Source organism: Mchenga conophoros, linkage group LG13 (assembly GCF_057382185.1).
Source record: "Mchenga conophoros isolate Kocher_MC1m ecotype Shallow Benthic linkage group LG13, M_conophoros_male_GT1.1, whole genome shotgun sequence".
Classification (NCBI taxonomy): Eukaryota; Metazoa; Chordata; class Actinopteri; order Cichliformes; family Cichlidae; genus Mchenga; species Mchenga conophoros.
In genome coordinates this window covers 15,097,172-15,110,394 of record NC_140538.1, presented here as the reverse complement: position 1 = coordinate 15,110,394, position 13,223 = coordinate 15,097,172, and the positions used below count along the sequence as shown (strand labels likewise).

Here is a 13,223-nt window from a genome sequence, read left to right as displayed (position 1 = left end):
GATGCAAATGCATAAAGGTAAAGCCAAGGTAGTTAGTGCTGATGATGTATGAGTGTGCATAAGCGGGGGAAATTATCCTAAAGCACCACTAGCAGATTATCTTTTATGTCCAACACTATCAGGTACATTTACATGCATGGAAATAAGAAATCTATAAGCTTCGGTTCATTGTTTTCCTTATTCTTATCATTATGTTATGGTGCTTACCAACAAGCTTACTGAAGTATATAGCCAGCAGGTTATATATTTTTTTCTAAAGGTGAGAAGAAGAGTTGATACTATCAAAATGTGGGGAAGGAACACATGGCTGTAGCTTTCTACATTTCTAGTGTTATTCACTAGAGGCGCAAAAGAAAAGCCAGCAAGGCACAGCACTGCACAATAACAGCAGTTCTCCTATCAGTTAATATTAATAAGTGCTATAGTGTATAAGCAGGTGGAACTGAGGCGACGTCTAATCACAGCGGCTCTACTTTAAGGCAGAAAGCACTTTAATGGGCTGGGCTGAAAGCGTAGAGTAGCTTCTCTGGAGAATGCTGTTTTTATGTGGAAGAGCAGAGTTGCGAGGACTGTGCAAAACATCACATAAGATTATACAGCAACCAAAATATTGATATAGAGCACACAGAAAACTTTCTGGGGCAGATCTTTTTTTTTAAAGAGGAATTTTCTATTGCAGAACAGTTTCCGGGGTTTTTTTTGCTCTGCATAAAAATGCAGTCAGAGTTATTTTAGGTGATCCATGCAACAGTGAGATCTAGAGGAAATTAATCAATCTGCATTTTGATTATGTTGCTGTATTGTTGACTCAGCCACCCCTTGTTGCAGAGCAAACTGAACCCACTGAATGTTACCCCTCCGATCCGTGCTGTGGACATGGACAGAAATATACAGCCCCCAAGTGCCAGACCAAACATTCTCTACTACATCCTAGTTGGTAGGTTCATCACGTATTTTCATTGATTTTTACACTTTTAATGTCTTTGGCTGAGCTGATGCCATGATTTTCCTTTTTAATATTTCTTCTGGGGTTGATTCTACCATAAATGTTCTTATTTTATATTGCAGGTGAACCAAACACATATGCAGCATATTTCTCTTTGAACAAAACCACTGCAGAAATGCGCGTCCTGCAGCCAATCAGCCGGGACTTGTATCAAAAGTTTACATTAGTCATCAAGGTAAAGTATAAAAGTATATTTGACTTATTCATTCCTCGAAAGTTGAATTGTTTCAATCTGCCCTACACAGACACAGTTCTTGAGAAATCTCATTAAACTTAACCTCAATACAAAGCCTGTTCACTACATTTATGTAACAGTGCAGTGTAATGTTAGTAATTACGACAAATTGCATTTGCAAAAATTTGCAGTAAATTAGTGTCAACTATTAGACATGCGCAGTCCTACAAGGATTGTTAAAACATTTACCGTGATAGAGCCTCATTGTCTGTTTCATCAGCTAAAGGTAAAATATTGATTTCTCTCCTTCCTTCACATTAGGCAAACAACACTACTTTATTCAAGATTTCAATTCTCTTCTATTTTTAATGGGCTTTTGCGAGATTAAGTTTGACTCATCTCTTAAAAACTTTAGCGTGCACCCTTACCTGTTCTACCCAGATAACCTCTGTCCTGAAGGCCATTAACCTTATCTTTAGCTCCTTAGGAGCTGGGGGTGAAAAATCTGTTATGATTTATGGACTTAGCAGGACAGGCTGCTGTGCCTTCATGAATCTTAATTTAGAGCATAGTCAGGAATTGCCTATGTGCTGCTGGTGCAGCAGTGCAGATGAACTTTCCATCTACCCATCACTAACCTCTAGACACCTCTGAGCAGTGTGTAACGTGCTATTTACTGGGATAGCTGGGGAGCAAAGAGATGAGAGGAAGATTTCCACAAGAAGAAGGGAGGCTGATCATATGAGAAGCTTTCTGCATGTCTTTGGGATGATTGTGCATAGCTTGAGGAAAGGAGACGGTTCAGAGGAGAAGGAGGAAAAGACCAAGAGAGATAGAGAGAGAGAGACGTGTCTGGAAGATGGTAGATGGAGCCTCATCTACCTGATTCATGTACAGGGCAAGGAATGATTATTCTAGGATTCAAAGGAGCAGGTGAGTAAGAATTAGACTTTTGTGCCTTGAAGGTTCTGCATAGTTAATGCTTTAGGTAAGGTAACAGTTAAATAATCAGGAGCCTATTTTAGACAACATGTGCTTTATGTTTTAAAAGTCATCACTGATGTTGACTTAGGTACATCTACTAAGGTGACTGCGGTGAGATTAAGCCAAATGTCAAAGGCAGACGTGACGGCTTGGTGAAAGTAAGAGAATGAAGAAATGGCACTCTAAATCATGAGGGAACACTGTATGTGAAGTGTATGTTATGGCTGTCAATGACAGCATTTTTGTTTTTTCCCTCAGGCGTTTGTGTGAGCAGATTGGATCTCTGGGTCAGTATAGTGCTGGTGTTCTTATTATCACTTTGATAAGGGGATAAGTAGAAGATGTTTGGGGAAGAGAATCTGACATGAGATTGTGATTGAAATAATAACAGGTATGAATCTCAGCTGGAGGGAAGCTCAACTGAATATGCTACAAGTGGGTTTTTTTTCTTTTCCCCATAGTAAGCTATACACATAAGGCAGTAAACATGAAGTCATGGGGAACCTGCTGTTTACAATTTTGCAGTACAAGCGCTTACATTTCTTATAATTGGCACTCTACAACACAAGCCCAGTGAAATTGAGCTAATGTGCTGAATTAGTTCCAGGTCATGGCCTGAACTGATGTTCCCTTAGTCCCCCACTCCTTCTGTATTTTCAAAGCCTTAATGTTTCTGAAGCATCCCAGTGTGGGTGGCAAAAGTGACATATGTACTTAGGAGGCGAAAGATTGTAGTGACAGCCTGACCAGACCGCATTCATTAAGTTTCCTCTTACTGGGACATGGCAGTGTCAGATTCGACTCTAGTGTAAGTTCAGCTTCATTAGGTTTTGTGCAGTTTGAATGGCTGAGACAACATACTGATTTATGGAAATGTACTATGTTACTAAAGTGGCCATGTCACCCACCAGCCGTGCAGCAAAATGAAGTGGAAGGATTGTTTACATTGTTGTGATTGTTATGGATTCCTCTAGTTTGCTGTGTGTTTCTCTGTACATGGCACAAATGCAAACTGATTTTGGATGCAGGTTCATGTTTCACTTGTGCATTTCTTGGAGATTTTACAGCTCTGGATTTATCTTTCCAGATTTAGTTTGTAAACATTTTAATAGCTTAAGAGGACATATTGATTTTATGTAATGGGAGCTAGATTTTTCAAGAAACTTGTTTTTTTTTCACAAATGGACTGATACCTGATTGAGCAATGTAATTTTCACTCTTTCAGTGGTCTTGTAACAGAACATTTCTCTAAGCTCTGTTCCATAGCTGAGTGCTGCATGTCTGTTTTTGGTTGAGGATATTGACATGCTGAATAGATGAGCTGTACATGGGGATTTTATTATATCAGACTGCTCTGTGGTTGATTCAGAAGACAGAGAACCTTTACAGAAAAACAGGGATTTTTCACCTTCAGCAATGCAGACAGATTTGGTGTGAGCCTTTTTAATAGTGAAGTGGTTAATTTTGGCATTGAATCAGCTCGTAATATTCCCAAGAGCCTCCTTCTATCACTGGTCACTGATTTGACAGCAAAGGAGTGCCACTAATTGCAGTCCCTCTCCTACAAAGGATGGTATTTCTGTTAAATGCCCCGGTAATTACTAAGTTCTAATCCTAAATGGACCCCTGATTAAATTTAGTCAATATAGCTTTTTTAAAATTGAAATGACACTCAGAGAAATTATGCCTTTCTATTTCTGTGCCTGCATGAGAGTTGGAACAGCATAACTTTCCAGCAGAGTAGTCTTGTTGATATGGTATTTTCCACAGAGTGACTTTCACCCTTGTTCTTTCTTTTCCCTCTCCCAAGGCTGAACAGGATAATGGTCATCCCCTCCCAGCATATGCTAAAGTCATCGTTGAAATCTTGGATCAGAACAACCAGGCACCGTATTTCCAGTTTGCTACCTATCAGGGCTATGTGAGTGAGTCCTCCCCAGTTGGTACGACTATCTCAGCCAGTGCCAACCTTACCGCCCCCCTGGGAATCGTCGCTTTGGATAATGACATTGAGGAGGTACAGAGAGAAAGAGAGGCTTTATCAGCCTAAGCTTGCTGTCGCTTACTCTTTAAAGATGCCCATCCATGCAAGCACAAAGTACTTGTAGTGCATTGATTAAATATTGAGGACAGAGCCACATTTATTCATGTGCTTGTATCGCGTACTCACAGAAAATAACATGTGCATGAGTCATTGTCCCGCTATATTTGTTTTGTTGTTACAGCTGGCTCCCGGTGTTACACCTGTAGGTAAAAGGGCTGATTTTAAATGCTGTGGCACGCACAAACTCACACACGCACTCAAACCCACACAATGTTATAAAGGGATGTCCTGATCCAGTTTTGTGCTCTAATCTTTGATGCAAATCATTTTAAAGATTGACTAGCTTTTGATGCTGAGTTTAATCCAATATTCATGTTTTCCTGCATTATGCAGCTGCAGTGTGTACACTTAATAACTTAAAGTGGGCCTGTGCTGGGCCTCTGTTATTAGTAAAGGAAATTGAATTCAGAGATTTGGCTTAATAGTTTTGCTTTAAACTTGCAACATGGCTTCAGCTGGTTTCTTTCTAATGTGATATGATGGCCAAAGATTTAAAAATACATGTATAAGTCTTTGGAACGAGACATTTCCTTGCTTGATTTCCACTTCAAACAAAAGGTTAAATGCATTCCTTTTAGTTGTATTTATTTTGCCCACTCGCTTTACCTGATCTGGCACAATGTCAATGCGAATCTCATTCATTTAAACTTCACTTCATGTAGCCGATACAGATCAGTACTGCTGTTTCCCTTTTACCAAAACTGATTTGGGACATACCTACTTTTAATGCATGCATCATGGTGTGAAAAGTAAGAATACATTCAGAGCACTGATCACTGCTGGAGACATTCTCAGCGTCTAATTACCAACTTCATAATCCTGCTTTGTATTTGGAAAAAAAAAACTCTATTTCCTGCAGAATTCCTCCTCTTTTTACTGCAGAATTGCACAAATGATCAATTAAATGGTAATCGGGTCTCCTGTAATGATTGGTGTGTTGTACATCAATCAAGCTGTGTACTGACTTTTGTACTGGAATTGGAGTGTGTGTTTGGAGTGTTTTGCTTTGATTGGAGTGTCTTTTGTAATGTGCAGATTGCTGTTTCTGCATTTCTAAAATCAAAACTTTACAAATTGATTCTTCCGTGTGGGGTGTTAACCATTTCTTTGACAGCTTACAAAGTGTGCGTGCATGTGTGCATCCACCTCAGTGGAGAACTCTAACTCACTCACTGCACTGTTAGACTCGCACAGTGACACGCAGCTAAAACAAATGATTACTACCTTTAGTTCATCTTTCAATACATAGCAAGTCTTTGCAGAAGATTAACACATCAAAGTGGAAACAGAGATAACAAAATCAATAAGCCACCCAGTCCCGATGTTTACCAAACTCTCTTAAGAGGACTCATTGATGGATGTGAATCGAAGCCGACTTGCAGCAGTGGACCACAGTTGTATTAACACAGCAGTGATCGTTATCAAAATGACTCTTTTTCAAAATGTTTCTCAAGCTTTTTGTTTTCATCTGGAAACCTTAAACCAAAAGCTGAAAACCCCATATCCTGCCTGCTTAATTTTTCCCCCTAAAGGAACAGGTGTAGTAATTAGTAAAGACGCCTTTCTATTGCTTTCATGATACAGTCACATTCATAAAGATGTGGGGTTCTTTGAGTGTTTCATTAATGTTAAAAAGACATTGGTTTAGGGCTCATTGCCTTCTTCTCTATTTTCTCTAGAAAGATGGGTGACCTGCCAACAGATTACTTTTTCCAACTCTTTGGCAGATCAAAATGTACCATTTGATAGGTTTCTCAGCTCCACAGCTGCGGCCTTCGAAAAATAAATTATGAAACAGTCATGTCACCATGGCAACATGTTTCTTTTTTTGTATATCTTTCTTTCGGAAGACAAAAGACCCCATGGTGACGATTACCCTGGATGACTACACCATGATCTTCAGCCTGACCCCAACTGGGATAATCCGCTACCTGAGGCTCCTCAAACCTGTGGACCGGGAGACGCAGATGGTCTATACTTTCACGGTAGGCCCACAACTCAGTGTAGCTATCTGCACAACTGCACTCGAGTACTGTGACCCACATCTTCCATTTTGTGTATTTAAATAGAAGTTCAAGATTAGCCATGTACCAAGAGGCACTTGGAGATACAAAGCTGACCTGACACTTCCAGAGCAATATGACCTTTATTAGTGGACCCATAGCAGTGAAGTGAGGCAGTTTGTCCACTTATACATTTCCATCCAACAGTGGACCAGAGGCATATCGGTTTTGTATGCTCAGTAAGATTTGTGGTGCATGTTTATTTTAATGTTATGTAACAATGCATAGATTTTAATACTATACACAGAAACTGTAATGTGAGAAACATTGTAGGGGTGGCAAATCCCAGATAAATCAGAAACAAAATCAAGTAGCTTATTGGTTAACATCATCCATGAAGCAAGAAAAACATCCTGCAAATACAGAAAACTCTAACAGAGAGTTGTACTCTGAAACTTGAAAATAGCCATGAAATGTTAAACTGATGATTCATTCGTATATTATCTTTAATCTTTTGTGTGCTTAGTGTTATTAACTATACATGTAGAATTATCCTGTTATTAAGTAATGATCTGCCCATTAACTATTAGTATTTCACCAAAAGTTGAATTGTACTAGAACTGTACTCTTCTTGCTATTTCTCTATTACCTTTGTTCTTCTTTATTTGCTATAGATTTCTCTATTACTCTTGAATGTAGTCAGGTATATGGTATACGAATAAGCTCCTTAAGTTACTTGCGTTTGAATTATTTTCTTGTCTTTCTTGGCCTTCTTGCACACCACTTCCTAAATCTGTAAAAACAAGACAAAATACTTCTGGCTCTCAGATCATAATCAAAATATTGTTTGCACTGTCCATGTTGGCTTTCTTGTTTCTTCTTTTCTTCTTTTTGACTTTGACTCACAATACAAGTCATTCAAATTTATTGGAACCCTGTAATTTGTATATCATATGAAATGGTTCAGTCTCACTGAGCTCCACAGCTATGTTTTATCTGATGTTTTCATTGTTATTAATTTCACATTAGCAGTCTGGTTCACCAATTTTAAGTGTTTTGGCTTAGAGAGGTAGCAACTTGTTTATCCAGGGGTATTAGCAAACCAGCAGTGATACTACAGCAAGCTTGCTGGAAATGTTTCCCCGGGGACCGCAGAAGTTTGAACTCGGATGCTTTTGTGTGCCGTTGATTTTGGTGTAGTGCTGGATTTGGTTGAGTTGGTGAAAGTGCTTTGGACATCAGCACCAGCGGTATATGAAGGAATGTTTTATTTATTATGTGTGTGCGTTGTTGACCCTTTTGTGCTGTGTGTGCTCAGCTTTATTTATCCTCTTTGGTTTCTCTCTGGTTTGGATATATGAGAAGCTTAAAAGCTGGTAAGTGCTAAGAATGCTTTTGAGCTCAAGATCCATTCTGACAACACTTTACAGAGAAGCTGAGAAGCTGTCAGTTGTGGGTTGATTGTGTTGCGTTTTTTAGATAGCCATGTTTGGCACAGCTTTGTAGAAAGGTCTTTATTCAGTATCACATGTAAAAGAGAGAAATTCCCTTCTCGGATCATTAGAAGCAGTTGTTCTGCTATCTTTTGGTAACATCCTCTTCATGTCGCTTCACTTGAACAGACAAGTTGCATATTAAATGCTATAAAGGTTTTGAATAAATTCTAGAGATATATTTTTTAGTGAGCTTCATTTATTCATTTTCTGTTTGATTTTTTAATTAATGTTTTTTTATTACATTATAATGTATGTCACTGATTATCGGGGCGCTATGTTGTACTGTTATTACAATATTCAGTACCGTGCAAATGTCTTGAACCACCAATCTTTTCATTATGTTTTGCTTCTAAGGAGCCAGACTTTCTTGTGCTTTTTATCCCTCAGCCATCAAAGGCTGGCCAGCAGGCGTAGACACCCAAGTTTGTTAATGCGGTAATTCAAATCTCAGTGATCTCTGACCTCAAGGACAGTGGCCAAGTTTTCTGAAAATCTTATGATGGGATAACTCAAGAAATCACCTGGAATTTTCAAACTCATACCATAGGTGCTGCCACTGAAATCTCAGACAAGTTTGAGTCCCATTGATCTCCACCTCAAGGTCAGAGGTCAGGGTTTCTGAAAATCTCCTAGGATTATCACATTTATACCATAGGTTCATCTACTGCACAGGCAGGTGCTGGTATTTTTAGTGGTCTTGAGCAGTAGTTCTCCAGGGTTTCTGAGGGTCTTTTGAAAGTTTTTATTTTAACATTGGCTGCTTTTCAGTCTCTTTCAGTCCAAGTCCTTATACCTGACCATTTTTAGACCATTTTGACAATAAATCACTCAGTAATTTAAAAACAACAATAAAATACTTAAAGAGATACTTTTCTTTTAAAAAGATCTACATATAACAGACAACTTAATAAAAATGTATTTTAAATTACATGTTTAACCACTTTGTTACTAGCAGCATCTCACAAAAACGCTTCAAGTTCCCATTTCTTCTCTTGAATCTATGAAATAGAGTAAAGGTGACACCATTTTTGAATGAACAAGTTCCTGAAGGACCATTAGTCAGAAACTCAGCATGGTGTGCAGTGTGCCCTTAAAAATTTAAGAGCACTGGACGAGTGGAGGATAAGAGAAGTGGCAGGCATAAAAACTATCCACAGCAGATGAGTAGTATCTCAAAGTCATGTCTTTGAAAAATAGGAACAAATTCAGCAAAGACCTGACACGTGACCTGAGTGATACTTCTGGCCCTTCAATTGGTCCATCTACTGTTTGCCGAAGCCTCATCAGAAATGGTCTTAGTGGAAGGGTGGCTGTCAAGAAGGCATTCTTAAAGACAGAAAACAGAGGAGAACACACAAAGTTGACTGAAAATCAGAGGCCACTAGTCTTATGGAGTGACAAATCCAAATTTCAAATTTTTTGTTCATTGTTGTCAAAATATATGGAGAATGTCAGCAGAGAGTGTCTGCAGCTATCTATAAAAGACAGGGGAGACTCTGTCACAGTTGTGAGCTGCATTTCATTCAGTGGCATTGGGAGTTTTTCAAAATTGATGGAATTATGAATGCAGAAAAGTATTGTTGGATTTTCATCCATCGTGCAATACCAAAAGCATCTGACTGGCAACAGCTTCATTTTTCAGCATGACAATGATCCCAAACACATTGCCAATGCAGTAAAAGAATACCTGGATAGAAAAACACACAGTGGAACATCGTCAATCATGGCTTGGCCTCTCCAGAGCTTGGACCTCGACATTATTGAAACTGAAAATAAAACAAAAGGCAGTCAGCACCAAAGAAGAACTTTAGGATATCCTTGAAGAAGTCTGGAGAATTAGACTACCTAAAAAGAATTACGAGAAAAATGACAAGACATTAAGCTTGTACGAATTGTCCAAACTCTAAATAATATAATAATAAACTATATCAAATAAAATCAATTCTGTAGCACAGTGATACAGTGATGCTGCTGTAACTCTAATGGACACACCTTTTCTACTGCTTTGCTATATTAAAAAGGTAGGATGTGCCACTGGCTACTGGCAGCGTGTGTGCACCACAGTTTGTCTTTTTACTCGTTACACCTGCAGCACACGTTAAGTCTAGGGCTGTGTGAGTCAGTAGAAGGCAAGCATGTTCACTACACCCACGGGGTAAGTCGACAGCCCAACCAGTCTTCGAGGCTCTAGCTACTTGAGCCATGACTTGCCATGTCGACTACCACATAGATGAGGTTCAGGGAAGCATTCGATGCTAGTGGCTTGTTAGAGCTAAATTTAGATATTATGATGTGATGCTGGATGGTATGAATAAAACTTTGTATCATGCTGGGTTTTGGGGTTTGTTAGTTTTTTGTTTTTTTTGGTTTGTTTTCTTTTGTTTATATTTTTTCTTGTTCACTTTATGAATTGTAGTATTATTACTAATAGTAATAATTTCCATAAGTGGTTATTTCATTTTAGATTTATAATGGCTTATATTTGTTTTTCTGTCAGGACTACATAAAATACAAACTTTAATGTAAGATCAGTACGTAACAGGCTGCTTGTTATGCTTTTCAGTTTTGCTCAATGCCAGTTTTTCTGCTGTAGACTTAGTATATGGTTCACTGGTGTTAATGTTTCCACAGCAGAGCTTTGTAGTGCAACTTTATAACGAACTCCATTTGGACTTATTTTTCTAAAGTTTGTGGCACAAATGATTCTGTGGTTAGAAAACACAGCTCATCTTTTGGCAGCAAAATATTCTGGACCATCTTTGTGTCTTTTTTTCTCCATCCTCTATCAGTCTTTACTCGGGTAGCATTAGATCTGCTTGGCTAGCTAGCATTACCCAGCATGCATTTCAGTGGCGTAGTTAATTAAAGCTCTATGTTTCACAAATGAAGTTAATACAAGTCTCCTCTCAGTACACTATTCAGTACACTGAATGTCCAAAGATATAATTCACTTAAGCTCCTGAAAAGCTGTTTTTTATCTGCTCACTGATATAGTAGAGTAGTACATGAAGTATTCATATCATGAAATTAAGACTATTATAAGTTTAAAGTGCATTGAGGCGACCTTTGTTGTGATTTGGCACTATATAAATAAAATTAACTATACAGATACACTGTTAACCACTACTGTGATGTTGTCACTATTGTGCCTGGGTGCCTTATAAAAAATAGATTAAAAAAATTAAATATATATGTGTAAATATTACAAGTTTGTATTTAAGAGCTGATCGAGGTACAATGAATATATCCAAGGAACACAAACAGTGGGAAAATAAGAAGACTGAAATAGAGGAGGGGGGTGAATAGAAGTGTCCACCTGTGTCTGTATAACACTGATAGGAAGGTCCATGAAAGAAAATCACTAAAAGTCAACCCCTTTTTTTTTTTTTGTTGGCAACTTTTTTTTTACTTGAAGTAAGATTTAATTCAGTCTTTAGAATGAAAGCGAGGTTTGTGCTCCAAGGAAAAGTCTTTTTAACTTTTCTTTGTCTAGTCTTTGTTGATCCAAAGGTTTATCACGTGGCAACATGTCTGAGCTGTTACATTAACATGTTAGATTGTGGCTTTTGAATGCGTGAGGAGTTGTTATTGCCACCTGGACGGTATGCATGTTACACACATTTTAGTTTAGGTGACAGGGTGCTAAGAGTTTTGTCTACTATTGTTCTATGTGGTGTTGTAATTGTTAAATTGTTAATGAGTTCAGACATTCAGTATGGCAGGAATGTGTCTTTGAATTGAATTGAATTTCTAATAAGAGGTACCATAATGTCCCTTCTTCTGGCTGTCTGGGGTCAAAAAATGCATCCAGCACCTTCTTGGTTTGGCGATCTGCCACAGCAGAATCTGGGTTTAGACCTCTTAATAAGTCTTGTTTCATCTTAGCTAACCCCTGTATAAGCTGTCATTTGGATAAGTCAGGCCTGTGATGTGGAAAAAAAACTGAATGAAATTTAGACAACACACCTGCTACAGCAGGACAGCAGTACTTTACACACCATGTACCTGACTAATCCATGATTAGATTAGATTAGAGGAACAGCTCTTCACACATGCAGAAAGGTGCCAGATTTGTCAACACAGTGTATTATGCTTAAAACGGAGTCAGAAGGACTCAGATGTAGTGCACTGATAGAACTCCATGCACAAAGATGCCCAATATTCTACTGTGCAGATATTTGCACCACCCATTTGTCTGAGGAGTTGTTGGTGAGAATAAGGCAGATGTGAAGTATGAAGGACGGCTGTGGCCTCTAGGCCTGTGTGATTGCATCACACAACCAGTGAGATAAATGCTGTTTTGACAGCAACCTACCCTGGGATTGTCCTCCGTGGTGGACAAATTGTTGCCTAATGTTAGTTGTGCAAAAGACATTATGAGCCAGAGCTCACACGAGACACTGCTTTTGTTCAATGCTTTGTTCTTACTGTAGGTTCAGAAGAAAGATTTTGCTATATTAACCTTGCTCCTGTCTTCCCTCATAGTACAACATAATTTTGTGCCTGATAACACAAATAAGGAACTCACTCTTATATAAGACTAAAAAAAACCATTACTTTAGGGAAATATTCTTGAAAAAAATTTGATTTACTTTCTGACATGCCATAAAGCTTAATTATTGACAGAGCTATACAGTAGATATTCATCTACATACCTTGAAATGTTGGTTATACCCAGTCCTCTGGATCAGACTAAGGCATGGGATGAAAACGTAGTCATGGACTAGTAGGAGCACCACAGGACAGCCCTGTTTTCTATCCCTGTGGACTTTAGTGAAAGGTTCATAGTGGGATATTGGTATTCTTAATTTTGGGGGGGTTTGAAAAATTAGGCCAAAGCTCTGTGAAGCAAGTCAACAGGAACCGTATGGCTGGTATCTCCTGGCACCACCTAAGAGACCGCAGGCAGGAACACAGTGTTCTTCCAGCATTACCGTGCCTCTCAGATCTTCCGCCTTCTTAGAAGTGGGCGAATAGCTATCAAAATTATGTGGACAAGGAGAGTGCCACCAGTGCGGTCTCTGAGCAGCAATGAGGATAGTGCAAGCCAAGAACACATGACTCCAGACCTCTCATTATCCAGTTCCAGTCCCTGCCCCCAACAGGGACCTGGGAAGAGAAACCAAGATGAAACAAATGGACTGTTGCTTACCATCAGGATCCTCCTCCTTAATATCTGAACATAGAGTATCTGATAGAGTCTGCCTCTATCGTGTTTGAAATTGATAATGCTAAATATTTATGTAGTATTTGAGTATTTGGTTTTCAGCTTTGTAGATATGTCTCAGGCTGATCTCACAACAGGCTTTACATTTTTCACTTTTAAAACTTTTTTGGGGATGTGAGTTTATCAGAATCTATAAAACGTTCTACCTAACCTTGAAAAACATATTGATTCACTTCTTTGACTAATGTGTGTGTGTTTGTATTTCTCAGGGATAATTTATTTAACAAA

The 13,223-nt window shown here is 38.6% G+C and overlaps 1 protein-coding gene across 1 annotated transcript in view; it reads left to right on the top strand.

The window, feature by feature from the left end:
- Window positions 1–13,223, top strand: part of LOC146560997 (protocadherin-15-like) — a 170,716-nt gene that overhangs the window by 72,172 nt on the left and 85,321 nt on the right. The window contains exons 10-13 of the mRNA XM_085296662.1: window positions 829–937; window positions 1,069–1,181; window positions 3,976–4,182; window positions 6,120–6,254. Coding sequence (XP_085152788.1) covers window positions 829–937; window positions 1,069–1,181; window positions 3,976–4,182; window positions 6,120–6,254 — 564 coding nt within the window. The remainder of the gene's footprint in view (window positions 1–828; window positions 938–1,068; window positions 1,182–3,975; window positions 4,183–6,119; window positions 6,255–13,223) is intronic.